At 49.9% G+C, this 23674-nt stretch overlaps 2 protein-coding genes and 1 pseudogene across 2 annotated transcripts in view; 1 reads left to right on the top strand and 2 right to left on the bottom strand.

The window, feature by feature from the left end:
- Positions 1-7510, top strand: part of KAZN (kazrin, periplakin interacting protein) — a 517580-nt gene extending 510070 nt beyond the window's left edge. The window contains exons 14-15 of the mRNA XM_023196157.3: positions 1811-1925; positions 3938-7510. Coding sequence (XP_023051925.1) covers positions 1811-1925; positions 3938-4102 — 280 coding nt within the window. The 3' untranslated portion in view covers positions 4103-7510. The remainder of the gene's footprint in view (positions 1-1810; positions 1926-3937) is intronic.
- Positions 7164-23674, bottom strand: part of LOC111529265 — a 19691-nt gene continuing 3180 nt past the window's right edge. The window contains exons 2-5 of the mRNA XM_031934681.1: positions 13581-13726; positions 10444-10531; positions 7794-8376; positions 7164-7274 (exon numbers count right to left, since the gene is read on the bottom strand). Coding sequence (XP_031790541.1) covers positions 8353-8376; positions 10444-10531; positions 13581-13726 — 258 coding nt within the window. The 3' untranslated portion in view covers positions 7164-7274; positions 7794-8352. The remainder of the gene's footprint in view (positions 7275-7793; positions 8377-10443; positions 10532-13580; positions 13727-23674) is intronic.
- LOC111529266 lies at positions 17492-19228 on the bottom strand (annotated as a pseudogene).

Genomic DNA, 23674 nt, shown 5'->3' with positions numbered 1-23674 from the left:
GTGTGTATCCCCTCATTTAGTCCTCACAGTGACCTAAGGAGGAAGTTCTGTTATTAACCCCACTCTGCTCAGCACACAGCCCAGGCCATGCTAAGGCATCGAGCCAGGCTGCTGACATGGAGCCCACATGTGCGACCACTGTCCTACCCTAAATCCCAAGGTGGGAAGGCCGTGGTCTAGACCTTGATCCCAGAGGCCCCAGTTCAATTTCCATCCCTGCCACTAGGTGTCTTGTGTATCTTCAGACAAGACACACCCTCTCTTTAGTCTTCTATCTCTTCTTCAGTGAAAATAAGAGACGGGACCCCTGAGGCTCTCCCAGGCTCATTTGACTGCTCGTGTTCCATGAGCTGGGGCTCCAGCACCCCTCTGTACCAGAGAGCAAACAGCCAGCTGCCTGAGTTTACATTTTGTGGCTTCTGCAATTACAGCTGCTTCCCCACCGGACCTGGGGAATCTCGTCTCCAGGTGGAGGAGAGGGGCCATTCATGAAGACCTCATTTCCTGACCCACCACTGAGCAAGGGCCTCACTGTTATATGGAAGCCTGTGGAACCCGTGGGTTTGAGAACGTAGCTCATTTGCCATTCAATCAGTGCTGTCTCCTACACACCACTCCCCTCCCTTGAACTTTCTCAGCAAAATTTGCCCCAGAAGACGAAGAACTTCTCTGAGGCAGCTTAAAGGATGCTAGAAGGGTCTTTTTTTTTTTTTTTTTTTTCTTTTTGCAACAGGGTCTTGTGCTGGAGTGCAGTGACACGATCTCAGCTCACTGCAACCTCCACCTCCCAGGTTCAAGTGATTCTCCTGAGGTTCAACCTTAGCCTCCGAGTAACTGGGATTACAGGTGTGCACCACCATGCCCAGCTAATTCTTTTTGTACTTTTAGTAGAGATGGGGTTTTGCCATGTTGACCAGGCTGGTCTTGAACTCCTGGCCTCAAGTGATCCACATGCCTTGGCCTCCCACAGTGCTGAGATTACAGGCATGAGCCACCATGCCCGGCTAGAAGTTTAATTTCTTTTAATGAGTTTACCTCCGTGGTGACTTCTGGCTCCAGGCCAGCCCTAGTGTCCCGACTCTGTTTATCCACAGTATTGATGTGCAGATTTTTTCTGTAAAAGGCCAGATAGTGAATATGTTAGGATCTGAGAGCCATATGATCTCTGTCAAAAGTCTACAACTCTGTCCTTATATACAGCAGCCATAGACAACACGTAAGCAAATGGGCACAGCTGAGTTCCAATAAAACTTTATTTATAAAATCAGTCGGCCAGCTGGATTTGACCTGCAGGCAGGCTGTAGTTGGCCAAATCCTATTCTAACAGAAGCTTCAATGCTTTTGCACAAAGAAGGGAGTCATGGGGGCAACTTCAGGCAGAAAGTCAGGTGGGCGACACAGATTGCAAATTCAGAGCAGGGGAGACTCCTCATGCTTCTCTAAGCACAGCTAATTAGCTATCATGCTGAGATACTCATCTCGAGTCTGTTGCAGTAAAGTTCGCAGTACACTGAAGAGTTAAGAGCAAGACTTTGGAGTATCGGAGGCCCGTTTCTGCCGCTTACAGCTGTGTCGTCTTGGGCAAATTGCTTGCTGTCTCTGGCCTCCTTTCCCTCTCTATAGTGCTGGGCTGGCAGTCCCAAGCCCCAGGCCTGTGGTGAGAATCACACTTCTTAAGAGCACAAGGATGGCATGTGAGAGGGAATCAGTCGGTCTCAGCAGCTGTGGTCGTTGTCACCAATGTGCGTGTGTATGTCTCTGGGGAAGTGACTGAGCCTCCCCTGCTGACTCAGAATGGGCCTCTCCCCAGCTCCCCAGGCATCCGGGAGGCTGAGCGTTTTGGAACACCCCCTGGCAGGGCCTCCAGCGCCACGCGGGCAGGAAAGGAGGAGAACAGCAGCAGTCTCAAGTACAAAGCTGGCCGGGTAAGTCACTCGATGGGTTTGCCTGTGGGTCCTGCACGCCCGGGAAAGGTCTTTTTTTCTCCTCCCAGGAGCTCTGTGGCTCCTGTGTTGGCCTGTGAAGGTGGAGTGCCAGGCTGGGTCACGAGGGCGTCCAGGACGTACCTTCAAGGAACCTTCATGATGCTTTGGGTACAGTGCACAAAGCCCCCGCAGGGCTTCGAGTAGCGCCTGGATCTCAAAGTGCAGGTCTCACCTGCCTGCATCAGAGTCACCTGGGACTATTACTGAACATGCAGATTCTGGGACCCACCTTGGCCTCCTGGAAAAGGAGATCTCTGGGGTGAGGTGGATCCTGCATTCAGCCAGGCTGCCCACAGGGTTCCAGCGCAGCCCCAAACTCTGAGCCCCGATCACTGATTTCGATTTGGGACTTCAGTGACGTCACCAATAGCAAAGATGAACCTCTGGTGACTCCAACCAAACAGTATGAAAACACATGCAATTCAGGTCTGATTGCACAGACTCCAACTGACACAGATTCCTCAATGGAAATGCACAGACACAGATGGCAGAACTGGGTAATCCAAAACGTCTTCCATTTGAAGAATGCATGATCCCCATTCATTCATAAACATGAATACATTGCCACTTTACCCTTAAGAAGCCACTTTACCCTTAAGAACATGCACTCTAGTAATTGGGACTAATATTGCCCCCAAAGGAGTGAAAATTTGTTTTGGTGGAGGTGGGGGGTAGAGGCGGTGGCAAAAATTCTTATTCTTTCTATGTAAAAGCACAAATGTACATATGGTACACAAGCAGAGGCGTAGTATGTCTGTGGCATTAAAATTTCACAGCAGGGGTGCAATTAGGAAAAAACTGTCTAAAAAGTCTCCTTAGGGAGCAATAATAATAAAAAAAGAAGATCGGGAAACACTGGTCTTGAAAGAAACGCAGTCAAATAAATAGTTACAAAGCACTAATGTGACTACTTTAACACAGAGATGTGTGCAATAAGAGAGAAGTATTTTTGAAGGCCTACTGTGTGTGATAATAATAGTTGAGAGAGGTATTTTGAAGGCCTACTGTGTGTGATAATAACAGTTAAGAGAGAGGTATTTTGAAGGCCTACTGTGTGTGATAATAATAGTTACTATTCATCAAGTATTTACTCGGTGCAAGCACTTGCTATGTGCTTTGCAGATGGGACTTGACTTTTTTTTTTTTTTTTTTTTGAGACAGGGTCTCACTCTGTCTTTCAGGCTGGAGTGCAGTGGCGCGATCTCAGCTCACTGCAACCTTTGCTTCCTGGGTTCAAGTGATCCTCATGCCTCAACCTCCTGAGTAGCAGGAACTACAGGAGCTCGCTCCCACAGCCAGCTAATTTTTATATTTTTAGGAGAGGCTGGGTTTCACCATGTTGGCCAGACTGGTGGGACTTTACTTTTTACAACAAACCTGGGAGTTAGAAACTACCATTCCCATTTTGTAGCTGAGAAAATGGGCTCAGAGAGGGGAAGTGACTTGTCCAAGGTCACACAGCTGGGAAGTGGCACAGCAGGGATCTGAACCTGGGTCTACGAGTCTCCAAAACGCACATTCTTTCTGCCACACCAGGCTGTCTGGAATATTCCTCCTTGACTTGGGAGTGCAGTCAGACCTCATGGGCCTGCTCAGACATTCTCACAGGTAGTCTCCAGGACACACGTCCTTAACTCTCCACCCACCAAGGAGGAAAGAAGGAGGCTTTTGTGAATCAGGAATAGTCAGACCAATGATATTTGTCCTCAGCCTTGGTAACCAGCTGAATCCTTCCGGGGGCGGGGGCACACAAAGCTCTCCCCTAACGGTCATTCACAGACTCCCCTCAGCCTCCCTGAGCAGGGAGTATTATTACTAATAGGGGGAGCACACACAGGTTAAGTGAGTTACTCAATCACACAGCAATTAGAATTGGAGACCTTTCCCAGAACTTCATTCTTAATTCCTGTTTCTCTTCTTCCTGTCCTTTGATCATATTCTTGTCTTCTCAGCTGCCCCTGGGGAAGATAGGAAGGGGCTTCAGCAGCAAAGATCCCGATTTCCATGATGACTATGGCTCTCTTCAAAATGAAGACTGTGGAGACGATGACGCCCAGAGCAGGCTGGAACAGTGCCGTCTGGAAGGCTACAACAGCCTGGAGGTCACCAACGTGTAAGGAACTGGTGGCTCCACCAGACCCTACGTGAGAGACCCAGGAAGGAAGAGAAGCCAGATGGCCCCAGGTGCCGTTCCCACTGTACATAGTAGCCGCAGGCTGAGGATGTCCCCTGCTCCTGGGCAATATCCCAACAGACTGTGCGTGCGGTTTCAGCTCCACAGCACCTAGGAGAGAGAAGACACCAGCCCGCCTGTCTTGGGTGGGCCATGGACTTTCCTGCTCAACTGGAGATTGGCCCAGAGGACCTGTCACAGTGTCCAGCCCTGCCTCCACCCAGGATACACAGGCTCCACCTCAGAGTGACCATCACTGGAGCAGCCAAGCAGTCCCTGGAGCCTTAAACTGAGCTGCCAAGGTGGGAAGAGGTCCACAGTTTCCCAAAACACCCTTCCAGGGGGAGCAGGGGGGACCCCAACCCCACACGCCAGCACTCAGTCCATTAGAAGAGCCGGTGCAGGAAGTGCTGCCTCTTGCTAAGACATCGGACAGGGCGGGGGTTGGGGGACTCTTGGCTGCAGCATCCTTACCCTCCCTGACTGAGAACTTGGGTCCTGACTTGTCTCACTGAATCTCTCTTGGGAGAATGCAAAATGGGGGCTGATCATTCCTTCCACCTGAAAAGCTCTGTGACACATGGGGGTGGACATATTGAAGAGCTGTTCGCTGATCCACCCAGGAGTGGCTACGCTGAGTGGGGGGCCGGTGAATGATCTGTGCAGGGGTGGGGCTTAGCAGCCACATTTCTAGGAGATGCAGATATCCTATCACCAGAATGAAAGCTATTGGGATAACAGGATCAGGGATGACCGATGGCCCCATATGGTGAATCTCCGGCCTGTGACTTGGCTTGGTTGAACCCAATGACAATGGTATGGAGTGTGGCGAGGAGTTTGGGGTCTAGGGCAGGGAAATGCTTGACAGTGTTAACCCAACAAACCTTTGTTGTGATGTCCTTGTCACCTGAAACATAGGTGACATAGCTCACCAATGTCCTAACCGAGACACAAACTCCACAGAGCAAAATCAAAATCATTCGGTGTTGGTGGGGAGAACCCCAGCCCTTTTCTTGACCTGCCACTGTTATGCTGTGTGGCTTCTTCCCAGTGGCCTCACCTCTCTGTGCCTCAATGTCTTCATCTATGATACTTCTGGTTCCCTCCCAGGGACATCGTGAGGATTAACACTTGCTAATATCTGTAACACACTTTGTAACCTCTCAGGAGACAATGGGAAGTTATGGGGTAGCTAATTTCCCATTTACAACACAGAAATGACATAGAGCTAGTTCTCTCCAACTCTGTTTGGGTTGGAGCAGTGTGCAAAAGGAGGAAAAGAAATGTTTAATGTTCAGACCTGCCAAGAAGCCCCCAACAGGGCTCAAGAAACATATAAATCCCATGAGCACAGCCTTGAAAACCAGTATGACCCAAGCCTTCGGGCTTCAGTTCATTGACCGGATGACAGCCACGTGATGATTAGGGAAGGACAGATGCATTGCTGTTCTACTTACACATCGGGTTATCAAAGCGAGTCTCTTGTTGGAACCATGATGCTTGATCTCCTTTGAGGCCGTTTGCACTGGAGCTTGAGTTTCCAAGATTCACAACAGGTGTCAGCCTCTGAGAACCCTCAAAGCATGTGTTCTTCAACCTGGCAAATTGTTTCGTCTCATGGGGGAAGCCGAGCTCTGATGAACTTGAGAATTACACCTCTCTCATGCCGAAGACCATGGTGTTCCCCTAACCACATAAGCACAGCCTTTCTTGCTATCTGAGACCAAATGTCTAGCTGGTAGACAGGTGCATGTTTGGCCTCCTAAGGACACACTTCTGATCCTGGGCCTCAGGTGGCGAATCTCTGGCATGTGGCTTGGCTTTGTTGAGACTCCAAATTCCATTATCTTCATGACATTCAGCCTCATCCATAGGGTCCTGAAGCTGCAATCCACAGCTCAGAAAGGAGAGGTGAGACCTCCCTCCAACCTGGTGCCACAGGTCACTCCCAAGCCACATCCAGCCTGGACGAGCTGAGACCCCAGAATCTGCCTTTTGGGAGGCAGCAATGGCAGCGCACCCAGGCAGGCACTTATTCCTGCAGAGTGAGCCAGAACTGTAGCAGGGCACTTGAACGCAGAGCTGATGATTTGAAACCAACATTCACCCAAGTTGTCAGAAATGGCCACTTACATGGTTTGATCTTGCTGGGGACAAGTGGACAACTGGGGGTCACTGGCGGAGATGGAATTACCTGAAACAATCACAGCAGGAGGCCAGCAGGCCTGGGGCAACACAGGCAACCGCCAATGTCTCTTTTGGTTTAAATTATGCCATCATATCCCTCTTTCACCCATGAGGCTCCCTATCCCTGACAGCCAGGTGAGCATTTGGAGCTGGTTTCTCAACATGAGGATGGGTTGGTTGTTAAATTAACAACCTCCACAGTGTCAGATTGGGTGAGCTTTGTCTGCTGGAAAAACCCAAAATGTCAACTCTGCTTCAAGGGTGGGCAAGAACAGAAGGCGGAGACTTGGCAGAGAGACTCGAGCTGATTGTTACAAGCTACAGAGGGGCCAGCTCCAGGACAGTGACCCACTACATCCTGTCCAAGCAGCCTGAGTGTGGTCTTGGTCGCTGCAGGGCGATGTGGCATCTGGCCCTGGGGACGAAGTGGATGTGCTTCTTGGAAAGCTGTTGCAGCCTGTACCTGTGGGTGCAGAAGGCACCTGCCTAGTAGACGCTCAGCTTTCTCACCCCCAGGAGCCTCGCAGAGGCCCCTTTGTCCTTGGCTGAGTGGGACCTTTCTTTGAGAAATCTGTCTGTCTGTCAGCATCGCTGTTTTCGGACCTCAGGCCGCAGAGGAGAGAAGCCACACAACAATCTGGACCCAATAAATTGGAGAGAAGGGCGTCTCTACACAGCCCGGCCAGGGAGGAGGGTCCCAGAACAGGGATCCAAAAGCTTGACGTCACTGAACAGGGCTGGGTCCTCGCAGAACAGGAAGATTTGGCCAGAGGTGACCTCAGCATTCCCTCCAGGGGCACCCAGGCCTCTCTGACCTGGGGAGAAGAAGGCCCATGCTCAGGCCCACCTCCCCCTTCCCATCAGAGCCCACGCGTCCTGGGCACCACCACTTCCACTCTGCTTTCCGAGGCTCCAGAGGGCTCTTCCTGCTGTGAATGGAAAGGAGAAGAAACCCTGTGGCCAATGGCAGCCTCTGAGTCTGGCATTCTTGCCGATGGCTGGCCAGCAAGGAGAATCTCCCGAGCCCTGACACACGCAGGCCTTTTGTGGCTGCAGAGGAAATGGGATGACTGTGAACAAAGATGCGGTTCCTAGGGCCGTGGCCCCAAATCACTTCCCCGGGAGTGAATTTTAACACAGTAACAATAAATACTACTGCACAGCACTTTATGGCGGAGGGGGCTTTTTTCTGTGTTTTCTCATTTAGTGTTGCCAGCAGCCTCTTTGTGAGATTATGAAGCCATTTCATAGATGGAGAAGCTGAGATTGGAAAGGTGGAGGGGCTTGCCCAGCTCTGTAAAGCTAAGACATCCCGGGGCAGGGACCCGAACCCAGTCCATCTCCCTCCAAATCCCAGGCTCATCCTCACAATTACACACTCTCCCAACCCTCGCCCCCCGGCAATGTTAGTGAACACCCCTCCCCCCACCTCCCAGCATAGGATTCACCTTAGCAGGTAGCATCACTCAAAATGCAATTCAGGTGCACTCGGAGTGTCTAGAAAAGTTCCTGTGGGGGCATTGCCTTCTGCCCTGGGAACTTGCAGTAGGAGGGGACACCTGACAAGTCCCCTCCCCTTGTGTCATTTGTGTCACTCTGTCACTCCTCCTGGGGGCACTTACATCTTCAGATTGCTGGGCTGGATCTCTAGCGGTGGGACCCCAGGCACCCTGGCAGGTGCTCCTCGGACTGCCCCAAGCCCTCGGATCGTCTGGTGGGGAGGTATTTGGGGAGTGCAGGTGCAGTGTGGGAATTCTGGAGTCCCACCTGAGATCAGCATTTCCAACAAGCTTCCAGGTGCTGCTGCCGGTCCAGCGATCTCACATTGAGTTCCAAGGTCACAGCACACAGATCGGCCTTCCTAGCACAGCCCTAAACACACAAGGTGGGGGCTGGTCTGTGGGCTCCACTCAGGTATCCGAACAGCCCGGATGGAGCCCCACCTCCCCAAACCAGGCTGTGTGCTTCTCATGGGGCAGGAACCCAGTCAGATGCCCTGCCCATTGCTCATGTCGGCAGGGGCTGAGCACTCTGGAAGTGTGTATTAAATGGAGAAGACACGAGAAAGTTAGAAGTCGCTAAAAGACAGACTGGGGACGGCCAGTTTCTCTAGGCTGACCACAGATACTGTATTAGTCAATCCTCCTGGGAACCAGGGCCGGTTCTTTGTGCTGGAGATCCAGTGAGAGAACTTACACAGGTCATGGAGAAACACACCAGTGGCCAAGGTGATTGATTTCAGATAGTGACAAGTGTGATCCAGACTTCAAGTAGAGGGTGGGGGATCCTTGAGGATTTTTGAGCTGAGACCTAAATTCTGAGGAACCAGCTTTGCAAAGATCTGGGGGAAGACCATCCCAGGCAGACAGTCCCTGAGCTAGATGCTGGGGACAAAAGGGGGAAACAATCCCGCCCAACCACTATCCCCTTGGTGGGAAAGACAGACATGAATTAAATAATCCATCAAGTGTCTCCGCCAAGTGTCATTGTGGTCTAAGTTTCTTTTTTTTTTTTTTTTTGAGATGAAGTCTTGCTCTGTCACCCAGGCTGGAGTGCAGTGGCAGGATCATAGTTCACTGCAGCTGAATCTCCTGGGCTCAAGCAATCCTCCCACCTCAGCCTCCCGAGTAGCTGGGACTACAGGCATGTCACCACACCTGATTGATATATATTTTTTTTTGTAGAGGTTTCACTATGTTGCCAGGCTGATCTTGAACTCCTGAGCTCAAGTGATCCCCCTCAACATCGGCCTCCCAGAGTGCTGGGATTACAGGTGTGAGCCACCACAGCCAAACAACCGTAGTAAGTCTTGACAGCAGACGTAAGCTGGTAGTCAGAGGGCTTTTCATATCTTTTCACATGGGGATTTGACATAGAAAAGAGAAGGTGAGGCCTGGGTGGATGGGAGTTCAGCAGGTGGAGAGGATTCTAGACAGCATGGGCAGTGTGTGCAAAGGTCCTGTGGTAGGAGGGGCAGAGCCCCATGGCTACAAAGAACTCCCTGAGGCTGGAGTGCTGGGGGTGAGGGGCTCATCTCCTGAGGGTAGAGAAGGGGCGTCAGGCAGCAGATCCTCTGCTGGGCCTCTGCCCCCTCCCAGGACCCTCGACCTGGCTTCCGTGCATCTGTGTCATCCCGGATGTAATGAGTACTTCCTAAGTGCTACGCCTGGACATGAGGCCCCGCCTTCTGCAAACGGTTCGCTCTTTCCCTTTGCTCTGGCTCATGGCTAAATCAGATTTATCAGGCTATAGCCCGATGTAATGGACCCATGAGGTGGCACTAGGGTAGCCAGGACACAGCTGATTGGCTGCCAAGTAAGATGTCAGGTAGAATCTATCCAAGATGCCTGTTTTCAGCCACGCTGGTTGCAAGATGTGTTGCTGATTCCCAGCGGTAGGGAATGAATCTGGAGAGTAGCTTCATCAAGCCGGTGGGAAATGTCTGGCTCCCCTCGATTCACTTGAACCAGGCAGGGCTTCTTTCTGTGGCTGATCTCCGGCACCCCGGGCAGCCCTGGCATTGGGGGGAGTCAAGAAAGGAAGACCCAGCCCCCAGGGAAGGGTAGAGCTTCATGCGAGGTGGAGGTGAGGGACTGGGTCTCCCTGAGTCTCTCTAAGCCTCACAGTGCCCCCGGGAGGAGAGAGCTGAGTCCTCATAATTGGCAGCTAAGATTCTGTGCATATGTTTGTTCCAACCACTTACTGTATGCTGAGGCTTTGCACAAGTATCTCTTTTAATCCTAAAACCATCCCGATGGGTTCATGCTATTACTATCATACTGATGAGAGTCAGTGAGTGAAGGAACTCTCCCAAGTGTTCACTGCTAATAGAGCCAGAACTTGAACTTTGGCTGCATTAACCCTATCCTGCTAGGCCCTGTCCCCTCCAGCTGCCTCTCAGATGGGGACTTACATCCCAGAAGGGCTCCTCAGCAGAGCGCAGATGGATCAGTTCATCTCGGTGTTTGACTAATCGCCCTTGAGGAGACTTACACAGTCCCACCCCTCTCCCGCAACATCTCTCTGGACCACGAGGGATCTCCACTGAATTCCAGAGGCTATCATCTGGGTCTCCTCTGAGACATTCCACATTCCCACTTTTGCATTACGGTAATTTGTGGGAAGTCTGTAGGGACTGTGACTGCTCCTGGACCACATTTCCCAGTGTCCAGCACACACTTGTTGTCTGTGAAGCAAATGAACAGAGAAACATATACAAATTCAAAGAGCAACAGCTGCCCATGCAAGACGCTACCCTGCTGTGCCGGCCAATATGGCAGCCACGGGCCACATGTAGTTACTCAAATTATGAATTAAAATTAAATTAGAACTTAAAATCTGTTCCTCAGTCACACTAGCCACATTTCAGGTGCTCTGTAGCTACAGGTGGCTAGTGGGTGGCTGCTGTACCAGACCGCACAGATACACAACATCCTCATTGTCACAGAAAGTTCCACGGAACTGTGCTGCCTCGTAGCATCCAGAGGGGATTGAGTTTACTGTACAAGCCCTGCCCTCAAGAAACTTCCAATCTGGCTAAGGAGGAAAAAAAAAATTAAGGCTCCAGGAAAACATAGATAGATAAACAAAATACTGAAGGGATGGTAGAATTTCTATATGAGCCAGTGATATAGTTCCAATATTTGTCCCCACCCAAATCTCATGTAGAATTGTAATCCCCAATGTTGGAGGTGAGGTGTGGTGGGAAGTGATTGGATCATGGAGGCCGATTTCTAATGAGTGGTTTAGCACTATCCTCTTGGTGCTAGCCTCGTGACAGTGAGTGAGTTCTCGTGAGATCTGGTTGTTGTAAATGGTGGCACCTTCTCCCTGCTTTCTCTCTCTTGCTCTTGCTTTTACCATGTGATGTGCCTGTTTTCCTTTTGCCTTCCAGCATGATTGGAAGCTCCTTGAGGCCTCCCTAGAAGGGGATGCCGGCACTATGCTTCCTATACAGCCGGCAGAACCATGAGCCAATTAGACTTCTTTTCTTATAAATTACCCAGTGTCAGGAATTTCTTTATAGCAATGCAAGAATGGCCTAACACAGCCAGTGGCCAGTGACTGAAATCCCAGTCAAAGAATGGTTTGAAAATACAGTAAATGGGAATGAAGCAGCATATGTAAAGAACAGTCAAGGTCAACAGCTGGCTTTGGACACAGCTGGTGCCAGGGTGTCCGATGATGCTTTCAAGATGCTCAGTCTTCTTCACCTCTTGGGTTTGCTCTCCTCTATACCAGTTAATTTTTGGAAAGATTGCCCCCTTTTGTTGGCAAAATGGCCACAAGACAAACACTGTCTCAGCCAGCAACCCCTGCACAAGAGAGACCCTCTTGTGGTTCTAGCAAAGTCTAGAACCACAAGTCTAGAACCACTAGGTGGTTCTAGCAAAGTCTCAGGGTGGAATCCCACTGGCTTGGATTGGATTGCAAGCTGACCACGGGTGGAGTCAGCCCACTCAGGCCTCATGGGCTGAGGACACAATGCATGCACTGATTTTCCAGCTCTTAAGAGGTGATAGAACAGCAGCCCAAGAGTGCCCTGTAGCTCTTAGGACTTGCGAAGCCAGTGGATCCTCCAAAGTGGCCTGGCAGAGGCCTCCTCTTTACCAATACAGGCTTCCTCTCCCCTGCAGGTGGGGCTGGGTAGGCAGACTCCAGGGAAGAGGAGCCCCGTGATATTCAGACAGGGGAAAAAACATAAGACCAAGCACCCAGCAGCTCACATAAGTGCCAGAAACAGAACTGAGAATTCAGGAACATCCAATCTTGAACTGAGGACTAATAGGCAACAATACTGATTGGACCATCACACTGTCCTTTACGCCACTATTCCTCAGTGAGCACTACTGACATTCTGGGCCAATTTTTGTTTTATTTTGTTTTGTTTTAATTTTTGTAGAGACAGGATCTCGCTTTGTTGCCCAGGTTGGTCTCAAACTCCTGCACTCAGGCAATCCTCCCACCTTGGCCTCCCAAAGTGCTGGGATTACAAGCATGAGTCACCGCACCAAGCCCAGATCACTCTTATAGGATGTTTAGCAGTATCCCTGGCCTCTACTCACTAGATGCCAGTAACAACATCTGTCTACCCAGTCAGGACAACTCAAAATTTCTCCAGACATTGCCAGATGTCCCCGGGGGAACAAAATCATCCCTGATTGAGAATCACAGCTGTGTGTGGTTTTGCCCATTTAATCTCCACAACAATCTCAGATAAGCGTCGTTTTCCTCATTGGACAGATGGGAAACTGAGGCACGAAGTGTTCCATAGATTTCCCAGTGTCCCAGCCTAGTGAGTGGCAGGTAGGACCTCAGCCTCAGCAGACTGGCTCTCTGCGGAGTCTGGGCTCAAACCCACTGGGCCACTACAGCCCTGGCCCTAAAGCTGGCTGGTCACACCCAGCTGTTTACAGTAAGATTTCCTGAAGCCAGATGTCCCCAGGGTGGAAAAGATCTCCTCATTATTAAGCACTGCATCGTTGGAAGCTGGATCCACCCCCTCTGCCTAGAAGAATGTTGCTGGTAAATTATAGGTTTAAAGGGTAAAGACAGCCCCATCGGCCCGTGAGCTCCTGACTTAAAACAAGGTAATAATTTAGGGACTTAGAAAGGTCTAGTTTGGTGAGTACTTATAGTAGCTAATCTTGCACCACACCTGCATCATCATCACCATTTTTTTATTTTTTAATTTAATTAATTAATTTTTTTTTTGAGACAGAGTCTTGTTCAGGCACCCAGGCTGGAGTGCAGTGGCACAATCTCAGCTCACTGCAACCTCCGCCTCCCAGGTTCAAGCAGTTCTCCTGTCTCAGCCTCCCAAGTAGCTGTGACTACAAACATGCAACACCACACCCGGCTAGTTTTTGTATTTTTAGTAGAGACAGGGTTTCACCATATTGGTCAGGCTGGTCTTGAACTCCTGACCTTAGGTGATCTACCTGCCTCAGCCTCTCAAAGTGCTGGGATTACAGGCCATCACTAAAAAAAAAAAAAAAAAATAGACAACAAGAAACAACCAGGATGTTTTGGAAACTTGCCCACATCCAAATTGGGCAAGTGATTTGGGCCCTGCCACTAATACAGCACATTAGTGGCGGTGCCTGGCAGCAGCTGGGTGTGCCAGCCTTCCTCCCCTTCTTACCAAGGTTGGAGCTGGAAGACCTGGTGGGGCTGACTGTCACCCAGACTCTGCCACATACACCAGGCTGTGTGACATGGGGCCAACTCCTTACCCTGTCTGAGCCTTGGTGGAGTTGGAGCAGATGTACTCTGAGGTCTTTTCCTGGCTCTGAAGCGGTAGGTTGGGTGAGGAATGGAGGTCTGGGCAGGGTGGACAAACCAGGAGAGGACCCTGTTCCTCCACGTTCCACCTCAAGTCCTAGAGAAGGAAGAAAAAGAATGGACACCCCCCCATCACCATGACGCCACATGGCCGTCGCCAGCCACCACCACTCCACTCACTCACAGGGACCCGCCTGCCTGCGCCCCCGCCGCGGCCGGGGACCTCCCCGTGGGAAGCCGCCTCGGGCCTGGTGGTTTGGATTTCATGGGAAATTCCTGGGTGGAAACGAATCAGGATGGAGAGGAGAAATGCTGAGACCACTGCCTCCCAATTGGCCTCAGGGAACTGCTCCGCCCCGACTCTGTGAAGTCCTTGGAGGTGGGGGTGCCGCTGATCTCGGTACCCTTAGGATCCTGCTGCCCCCACCTCACCCCCAACCCCGCCTTCAGGGAGGTCGCAGGATCCTGGCTGGACGAATCCAGCGCTGCAGCCCTGCCCATGATGAAAGGCCCAGGAGCAGACTCCAAATCTGAGAGGCGAAAATCAGAATCCTTCCTGACAGGGCTCCGAATTGCAGGTGGAGGTGAGCTGCCGCTTTCTTTCGGATCTTAAGCTGTAGGATGGGTCCTAGAGCTGCAGGCTGCCGCATCCCACCTGCAAGGAGATGCCTGAGAGAATGGGGCCCACCCAGAGACGTAAGGATACCTAGATCGGGGAGGGGGGCAAGGACAACTGATCTATTCTCAGATCCAATCGTCTCCAAGGCCACGTCCACCCCTGCTTTCTGTGGTTTGGTTGTGACACGCTAACCACCGCCACCCTGCCATTCCCATTTCTCTGTGTCTTAGTTTGCTAGGGCTGCCATAATCAAGTGTCACAGGCCATGGCGCTTGCACAACAGACATGGACTCGCCTATGATCCTGGAGGCTGGAAATCCAACCTCAGGGTGCCAGCAGGGTTAGCTTCTTCTGAGGCCCCTCTCCTTGGCTTGCGAATGGCCATCTTCTCCTTGTGGTCCATCTATGGTTGCCTCTCCACATATGTGTGTGTCCAAATCGCCTCTTCTTATAGGGCAGTAGTCATGTTGGATTAGGGCCCACCCATCTGACCTCATTTGAACTTAATTACCTCTTTAAAGATCCGATCTCCAAATACACCCTTAGGTACTCCACATCTGAATTTTGAGGGCATTCAGCCCGTAAGAGTCTCACACACTACACCCATCACCAGCTAAAGACAACTAGAATTGGATTCCACATGCTTGACTGGAGAAGATTCCCAGGTAAGTGACCCACCGTCCACTTGACTGGAGAAGATCCCCAGGTAAGTGACCCACCGTCCACTTGACTGGAGATGATTCCCAGGTAAGTGACTCACCGTCCACTGGCCTTGACACTGAGGTGACTCCCACGCTTTCTCCCAGCTTCTACACCACACACATGCTCACACACCTCTCGCCTGCATTTTAAGGACTGTATCTGCGTTACACAGAACAACTTGGAAGCATGAAAGAATCCTAAATTCTTCTGTTTTTTTTTTTTAATTGACCCAGTCTTGCTTCTAGAGATAAGTAACCAAGTGCCCCCATTTTTCCAGGAAAAAGACAAGGAGTTACTATTTTTCTTTATTCTTTTCTCTTCTTTTCTCCATTTCTCCCTGTTCTCCACTTCCTACTTAGCTCTTTAGAAATGCAATTATAGCCTTTTACCTCCTCTTCACCACACACTGCCTACAGGGAAAGTTCACCTAACCATGTGCTTAGAATCTCCAGAGCAAAACTCTCACCCACTAGGAGGTTGCCTCGATAGATAACAGTTGATTGATGACCCAAAGTATGCCCATGAAGATGCCAACTCGAGTCCCAGTAAATAAGGCACCAAAGTATCATGTGGACCACCCCACTCCCCCACTCACTTCCACCCCTGTGTGGGCCCCTTTTAAAAGCACTCCTCTTCTGCTCCAAAGGCAAGGCGGAACCCTTTAAGGCAGGAAGCCTGTACTTCTTTCCCTATGCTAGCTTTGGAATAAAAAGTCATTTTTTTTTTTTTTTTGAGACGGAGTCTCGCTCTGTCGCCCAGCTGGAGTGCAGTGGCCGGATCTCAGCTCACTGCAAGCTCCGCCTCCCGGGTTTACGCCATTCTCCTGCCTCAGCCTCCCGAGTAGCTGGGACTACAGGCGCCCGCCACGTCACCCGGCTAGTTTTTTTGTATTTTTTAGTAGAGACGGGGTTTCACAGTGTTAGCCAGGATGGTCTCGATCTCCTGACCTTGTGATCCGCCCGTCTCGGCTTCCCAAAGTGCTGGGATTACAGGCTTGAGCCACTGCACCCGGCCAAAAGTCACTTTCTTTATACCATACCTAGCTCTTGTTAATTAGACTCTGCAAGTGGTGAGCAACTGAATCTGCATTTTAGTTACAATGCCGTCCCTTTGAGCCTGTAACAGTTGCAGAGTCAGAAGCCAGGCTGCTTTTGTGGGCAAGTTATGGCTCTGTGTCTCCTCACTGCCATGCCACCATCTGGATGCCCCAGGACCATCGCCCCTCTTTTGGTTTCCTCACAGGGTTTCCACATGGCTCTTTTCTGGCCAGGCTCCTCTCCAGGACCACTCCAGTTCTAGCTCAGGATAGAGATCAGCCCAGAGCCGAGAGGATGGAACCAACACCATCCTGACAGCACAGAGCCCTGGTACACTTGCTGCAAGATGCTCTTCCAGGAGCCTCGCAGAGATAGATGGGCATACAACTGGTGTCCGCAAACACCTGGAGCAAGTCTTATCAAAGTTGCTTCCATCGTTTATTCATTCAACAAACGCCTGATGGGTGTGTGCCTTATGCCAGCACTATGTGAAATAGATCTACTGACAAAACAGGCTCTGACCTGAAATAATGCACAAATACATATATATCATGTCAGCAGGTGCTGTGAAGAAAAGAAACACAAACAAAGCAAGAGTGAAAGAGTCCAGGAGACGCGTGTCAGGTAGGCAGGTTCATTTGATTTTGTGGTCATTTACCCCAACAAACTCCAGAATCGAGGTCACCAGAAGCTTCAGACTGGCTTGCTAAAAATGTAACTTTGCAGACACCCTCTTGGTGACACAAGAGTGAGGGTCCTGGGGTGGAGTCCTCACTCACGGGAAAGCCAGTCCATGTTACTGACGTCAGTCTCCAAACCCAAGCAGAAAGTTCCTCTGAGGCTGGGCTCCTCAAGACCACCCTGACTATTCCAACCACATCCAGAACCAGCTCTACTATTAATTGGCATAATAGCTGCCTAGTTTAAATCGGGCCCAGACCTGACATCACTGCCTACGTCTGTGTAACCACAGGCCTAAGACGCTGGCTCTTTTTTCTAATACATAGATGTGGGTACAGACATGTGTGCCTCTATGTGCCAAGTATGCACATAAATATACAAATAAATATTCCTGCAAATGCTAATCTGCATGTTCCCCAAATCAGGTCACATTCCATGAGGGACATAAGTGCCACAGTTGGGAACCACTGCTTTATGGCACCCGACAGATTTCTCACGCAGCATTGGCCTGCAGGCTCCTGTGGCTGTGAGCTCACTGTACTGAGTCTGCCTGTGCCCTTCTTAGTTCCAATTGCTCACGGGGACTTCCTATCACTCTACCTCCTTGTCCCTCTTCCATGTTGACTCTCTGTTATTTGTTTTGTTTTGTTTTGGGGAGACAGAGTCTTGCTCTGTCACCCAGGCTGGAGTGCAGTCGCACGATCTTGGCTCACTGCAACCTCCGCCTCCTGGGTTCAAGTGATTCTCGTGCCTCAGCCTCCTGAATATCTGGGATTACAGAAGCCTGCCACCACGCCCAGCTAATTTTTGTATTTTTAGTAGAGACAGGGTTTTGCCATGTTGGCCAGGCTGGTCTCGAACTCCTGACCTCAGGTGATCTGCAAGCCTCGGTCTCCCGAAGTGTTGGAATTACAGGCGTGAGCCACCGCGCCTGGCCTGTTATGTTTTTTAAGCAGCATAAATGCCTCCCTCCCAAAACATCTCCTTCCCCCAATCCCATTACAGACCCTCAAGCCTTACTCCATGCCCCTTGTCCTTCTTCCATGGTCTCCCCTTTCATCTCCTCCTTCTCTGGACAATCCTCTCATAAATACATCACTGAAATAAGGACACAGTGCTCCCAAACAGACCCAAGCAGTGGAATTGCAATACAGGGCCCATGTCCCAAGGGCCAGGCCCTGTGCCCTTTACTTGTGATCTAATTGAGTCCTTGCTGTAATCCTGGCAGACAGGTACTCTTATCCCTACTTTACAGAGGCAGGAAAAAGTTAAGACACTGGCCCCAGGTCACATAACTAGTAATATCAAAAGTAGGATTTGAACCCAGTTGTTTTTAACTGCTATCCTCCCTTAACCTGGACTTTATGTTTCTAGTAATATGACCGACTATTGTATCAGCTTTTAAAATAATCTACATCCCACAGTTGCCTCATTTATCTTGCAGGCAGCTGAACTGGTGGTGTTCAAGTCAAGCTGCTTACGAGAGTCACTGGAGTACTCTTGCTAAAAATTCCGATTCCTAGGTCCTACTCCAAAGTCAATTTAGAGTTTTGACATAGGGCCTAGGGAATCTGCATGCTAAAACTAAAATGTTTATGTCCAGGCCTCGGGATTTCTAATTCACTAGGTGTAGGGTGAGTCTGGAGCCTATGTACTTTTTAACCTTCCTTTGGTGATTCCGTGGCATGACCAGGGGCTTGGGACCACCGCCCTGGGACGGACGGCTCCACTACAGGCAGCGCCTGGGCCATTATAGCTTGCAGTCCCAGAACTCGCCACTAGATGGCAGGACAATACGCCCCTCACCAGCCCAGCCCAGCCCAGCTCAGCTCAAGAAGGACCAAAGCAGCCTAGGCCACCCAGAGATCCAGGCCCAGTAGACAAAGTTTCAGGTGGGCAGGGCCCCCCACCATTCCTGCCAGCTCTCTGCAATCCCAAAGGGTGGTTTTTGGTGGGGAAATGGCTTTTGTTTTGTTTCCTCCACAGCTCTTTGCTCCAGGAGTCGTCTCACAAGGCTCTTCCCTCCCTGCTTTCTTCAAAAAAGAGAGCCTGCAGGCGACACACCGAGCGCTCCGAGAGGGACACCAAGGCCAGGAGTCCCAAGTCCTGCAGCGACTTGCAGCGACCCGGCCGCAGCTCACCACTGAACTAGAGATGGCGCCTTTGCGAGGCGGAAGCAAGTGACGAGGCGGTGGTGGGTCGCCAGGTCCGGAGCCGCGCACCAGATTGCCAGGAGGCGGCGAGAGGCGGGAGGCGCCTGGGGTGAGACGGAGGCACCCTCTGCATCATAAAGGACCCAGACCCTGGCACCCTCAACATCATAAGGAATCAGACGGATGCAGAAACCGAGACCGGCTGAATGGGAAACTCTTTCCAGGAAGGCTCGGGGGCCCTCAGCTGGTCTCCCACCTTCCCCTGCAACCTGTGACACCTGCCATTTTCCCATCTTAGGCGAAGGCAACACCACACTTGCGTTCGCTCCGGACAAACTTCCAGAGTTCCCTCTGACGCTGGAGTTTTAGCCTCAAATCCAATTGGTCACCCATTCGTGATTTTCCATCGGCCAAGTGTGTGGGCATTGATCTACACGCGAGTTTCTCCACCTCTGCCGAATGGCTACTTCGGGGCGGGGGAGGGGCCCTCCCGCGGTGGATTGTGAGGTGTTCAGCAGCATCCGTCCCTCCGCTGACTAGATACATGCCGGGGAGTTAACATTCTCCCTCCCCGCTTCCCCCAGTCGTGGCCTAGTGTCCCAGCGAGGATGGGAGAGGCGTGTAAGGGCGAAGTTGCCCCCTCTTGAGAACCATTGCTGCGGGTTGCCGTGCTCTCCGAACTTGTGCAGAGGACTCTCCAGGTGAAGGCTCACGGCTCGATCCAGCTCGAGACACCCTCGCTCCCCACACAGTAAGTAGGACCTTAGGATCGGAGGCTTTTAACATCTCCACATCATGAGATTGGAAACCTTTAGGTCTTTTCTTCCGTTCTGTCCTCCAAATCTGCCACTTCCGAGCCTGTTGACCAGGGCCAGCCAGGCAGAGGGCTGGGTTCACTCAACGAGGCTCCTCTCGCCCGTCCTGGAGCTTCAGGCCTCTTTCGGTTGCAGAGAAGCTTTATGGGCCACTTCCTTCGGCATCCCCGGGGGCAGGTGCGCGGTGCGCGGGGAAGAAGAGGGTTTGACTGCGGTTCTCGACCCCCGGCGCGCCGAACCTCCACCCCGGTGCGCGCGCTCTTCCAGGCTCCTGCTGGTCCCACTCGCCAGGAGTTAGGTCTCGGGTCAGCCTGAGCTTCCGAGACGCCCAGGCCCGGAAGGACACGTAGGGGAAACCAGCTGTTCACTTCGGTCCTTTCCCTTTTCTGACGGGAAAGAAAGGCGGTTTCCTGTCCTGTCCTGTTGGGCAGGCGGAAGAGAAATCACAGGGAGGACAAGAAAAATCCTGTGTGGTTTCAGGGTCTAAAGTTACCACGAAGTTGACCTAACCTCTGGAGGTCCTCCGGGTGCTCCCGTGGCTGGCAAAGGTGAATCGAGTTTCCGTCTCCAGTTTGCCAAGACGGACAAAGTCGACACAATGGGCCTGTCCACTATCTTCTTTTTTATGTACAAAATGTCAGCTCTTCCTGTTTCTAACTTGCAACATCCCACTTGATGACCAGCTTAGCAAATTAGAGACCCTCCTGGGATTCCATCTCTGTGTTAGTTGGGCCATCTATAACAATGTACCGTAAACAGGATGACTAATTCACAACAGAAATTTATTTCTCACAGTTCTGGAGGTTGGTCCGACATCAAGGTGCCAACATGGTAGGGTTATGGTGAGGGGCTTTTTTTCTGGTTGTAGACTGCCACCTTCTCATTGTATCCTCAGGGGGCAGAAAGAGGGTGAGAGAGCTCCCCGGGGTCCCTTTTATAAGGGCATTAGTCCCATTCAGACTAATGGGATTAAATCCACACTCTGTGCTGAGTGTTGTGGATTTTTTGCATGTTCATCCTCCCAGGAGACAACTGGAGATGTATTGTCCCCAGAGGGTACAATGGAGAATCTTCTGTCACAAGTCAGCAACCAGCATATGTGAGTGAGAGCATGTGTCTGACTCCCAAATGAGTGTATTAGTCTGTTTTCATGCTGCTGACAAAAACATACCAGAGTCTGGGAAGAAAAAGAGCTTTAATTGGACTTACATTTCCACATGGCTGGGGAGGCCTCAGAATCATGGCGGGAGGCAAAAAGCACTTCTTACATGGCAGCAGCAGGAGAAAACAAGGAAGCAGCAAAAGCAGAAACCCCTGATAAACCCATCAGATAGTCAGACTTATTCACTACCAGGAGAATAGCACAGGAGAGACCCACCCCTGTGATTCAATTACCTCCTCCTAGGTCCCTCTCACAACACATGGGAATTCTGGGAGGTGCAATTCAAGTGGAGATTTGGGTGAAGGCACAGCCAAACCATATCGGAAAGGGATGAAGTGATAGTGTATCCTGATGTGTGTGATGGTTTTATGAGTTATTACCTATTTCAAAATTTATTGCAATGTGTGGAAAAGAACAAGGACTTGTACTATCTGACCTTAAGGCTTCCTATAAGCTATTATAGACAAGGCATCAGGAATGACAAATAGATAAACAGACTGAGTTAAGAGACCTGAAACTGATTCACAGCTAGACGGTCAATATATGGGTCTTCAATAAAAGCAGTTCAATAGAAGAAAATAAATCATTTCAATTAGTGGACTTTCATACGGAGGTGGGGGAGGTCAACAATGTTAATCACACACGTTATTGCATTATTATTTTTTGCCATCAGTGTGGGTTTTTGGTTTTGAGGTTATGAAGTGAATTTCTGGGGACAGTCTCTGTTGGGTCGTGTTGACCCTTGTCCCTGTTGACCATGACAGCTAATCTGGTCTGTGAGTCTTTTTTATTGTCTGTTTATTGTCCTGAGAATAATGGCATTTCCTGATACTTGAGACTGCAGCAATGATAAGTTGTTCAGATCTTGTCTTTCCAATGTTTGGTAAAAATATTATGAGTCCAATAGTTGTCAATACCTGCAAGAGTGGCATCTCTATTACAAGAGTGATCTTACTACTCAATGTCCCCCCTCCCACCCAACTTTGTTCCAAAGGAGCTTTTGGCTTGAACAAATTTACTATATCTAAAAGACATCTTAGTACAGGAAGAAAACTAAATCTGTAGCATGTAAGGAGCAGTTTTCTTTGATTGGTGTCTTCAGGTTTCTAATCAGCTGAAAAATTCAAATACATGTCCTTTAAGGATTAAGTTTAAACCATACTACAGAAAGGAGAGAAAAGATTTATATGATCACGTATAAGCAATGGAATCAGCACTTTTCACAACTATACAAATCAAATTTAATAATCTCCAGAACATTAAGGAAGTTCAGTCCTTAATGAAAATGAATGAAAAGAAATTATTCACCCACTGTTACATGCCCTAGAAAGAGAATGTCCTGCCTGACTCAAAATGGTATCACAATATTACTCAGATTTTCAGCAATGAAGGCCCTCCAAGGATCTAATGATGTTCATGTTTTCAGTTTATTTCCTTCACTGATAAACATTGTTAATAGATACCATTGCCTCTCTTTTCACCTTAAGTGAAAAGTTACTTAGCACAGTTGGTTTCTTGAGAATGCCCCCTAGTTTGGTGGAAGGAATTTTCCTGCTTTATAAATACAGGATATTTTCTCATGAAACAAATTGCCATACTCTTTCGGTGAAGTGAATAGACAGATTAGATCTCTAAAATGTTAAAGGAGTCACTGCCCCAATTATCTTAGGAACAACAATAATCACTTATATAAAATTAAAATAAGAAAATTAAGCCAGGTATGGTGGCTCATATCTGCAATCCCAGCACTTTAGGAGGCTAAGGAGGGAAGATTAATTGAGGTTAGGAGTTGGAGACCAGCCTGGGCAACAGAGTGAAACCCCTGTCTCTACAAATTTTTAAGTATTAGCTAAATTTTTAAAGTTGGCAGGGCATGATAATGCATGACTCTAATCTCAGCTACTAGGAAGACTGAGGCAGACTGCAGGGAACTGTGCTTGTGCCACTGCCCTCCAGCCTGGGTGACACAGTGAGACTCCCGACTCAAGCTGGGCATGGTGGCTCACGCCTGTAATCCCAGCGCTTTGAGAGGCTGAGGTGGGTGGATCACAAGGTCGGGAGTTCGAGACCAGCCTGGCCTATATGGTGAAACCCTGTCTCTACTAAAAATACAGAATTAGTTGGGCGTGGTGGCACATGCCTGTAATCTCAGCTACTCGGGAGGCTGAGGCAGGAGAATTGCTTGAACCCGGAAGTCGGAGGTTGCAGTGAGCCAAGTCGGGCCACTGCACTCCAGCCTGGGCGACAGAGCGAGACTCTGTCTCAAAAAAAAAAAAAAGAAAAAGAAAAAGAAAGACAATTAAGAATTTGTTGAAAATTGTTTTAGTACAATGCTAGGCTGCATGTCTTGCATCTGTACTCCCAGCTACTCAACAGGCTGAAGCGGAAGGATTGTTATAGGACAGCAGTTGGAGACCAGCCTCAGCAACAGGGCAACACCTCATCTCTAAAAAAATACAAGGGAAGCTGAGGCAGGAGGATTGCCTCAGCCCAGAAGTTCCAATTTGGTCAGCTATGATTGCCCTGCTTCACTGTAGCCTGGATAACAGAGCAAGACCCTGTGCCTTATTTTTTATTTTATATATTTTTTTACTTCTTATGCTTTATTTATTTATTTATTTATTTATTTATTTATTTATTTATTTATTTATTTTTGAGACACCGTCTTGCTCTGTAGCCCAGGCTAGAGTGCAGTGGTGCGATCTGAGCTCACTGCAAGCTCCGCCTCCCAGGTTGAAGCTATTTACCTGCCTCAGTCTCCAGAGTAGCTGGGATTACAGGAACACGCCACCAGGCCCAGCTAAGTTTTATATTTTTAGTAGAGACAGAGTTTCACCATGTTAGCCAGGCTGGTCTCAAACTCCTAACCTCAACTG

This window comes from Piliocolobus tephrosceles, chromosome 1 (genome assembly GCF_002776525.5).
Source record: "Piliocolobus tephrosceles isolate RC106 chromosome 1, ASM277652v3, whole genome shotgun sequence".
NCBI lineage: Eukaryota > Metazoa > Chordata > Mammalia > Primates > Cercopithecidae > Piliocolobus > Piliocolobus tephrosceles.
This window is presented reverse-complemented; position numbering and strand designations above follow the sequence as displayed.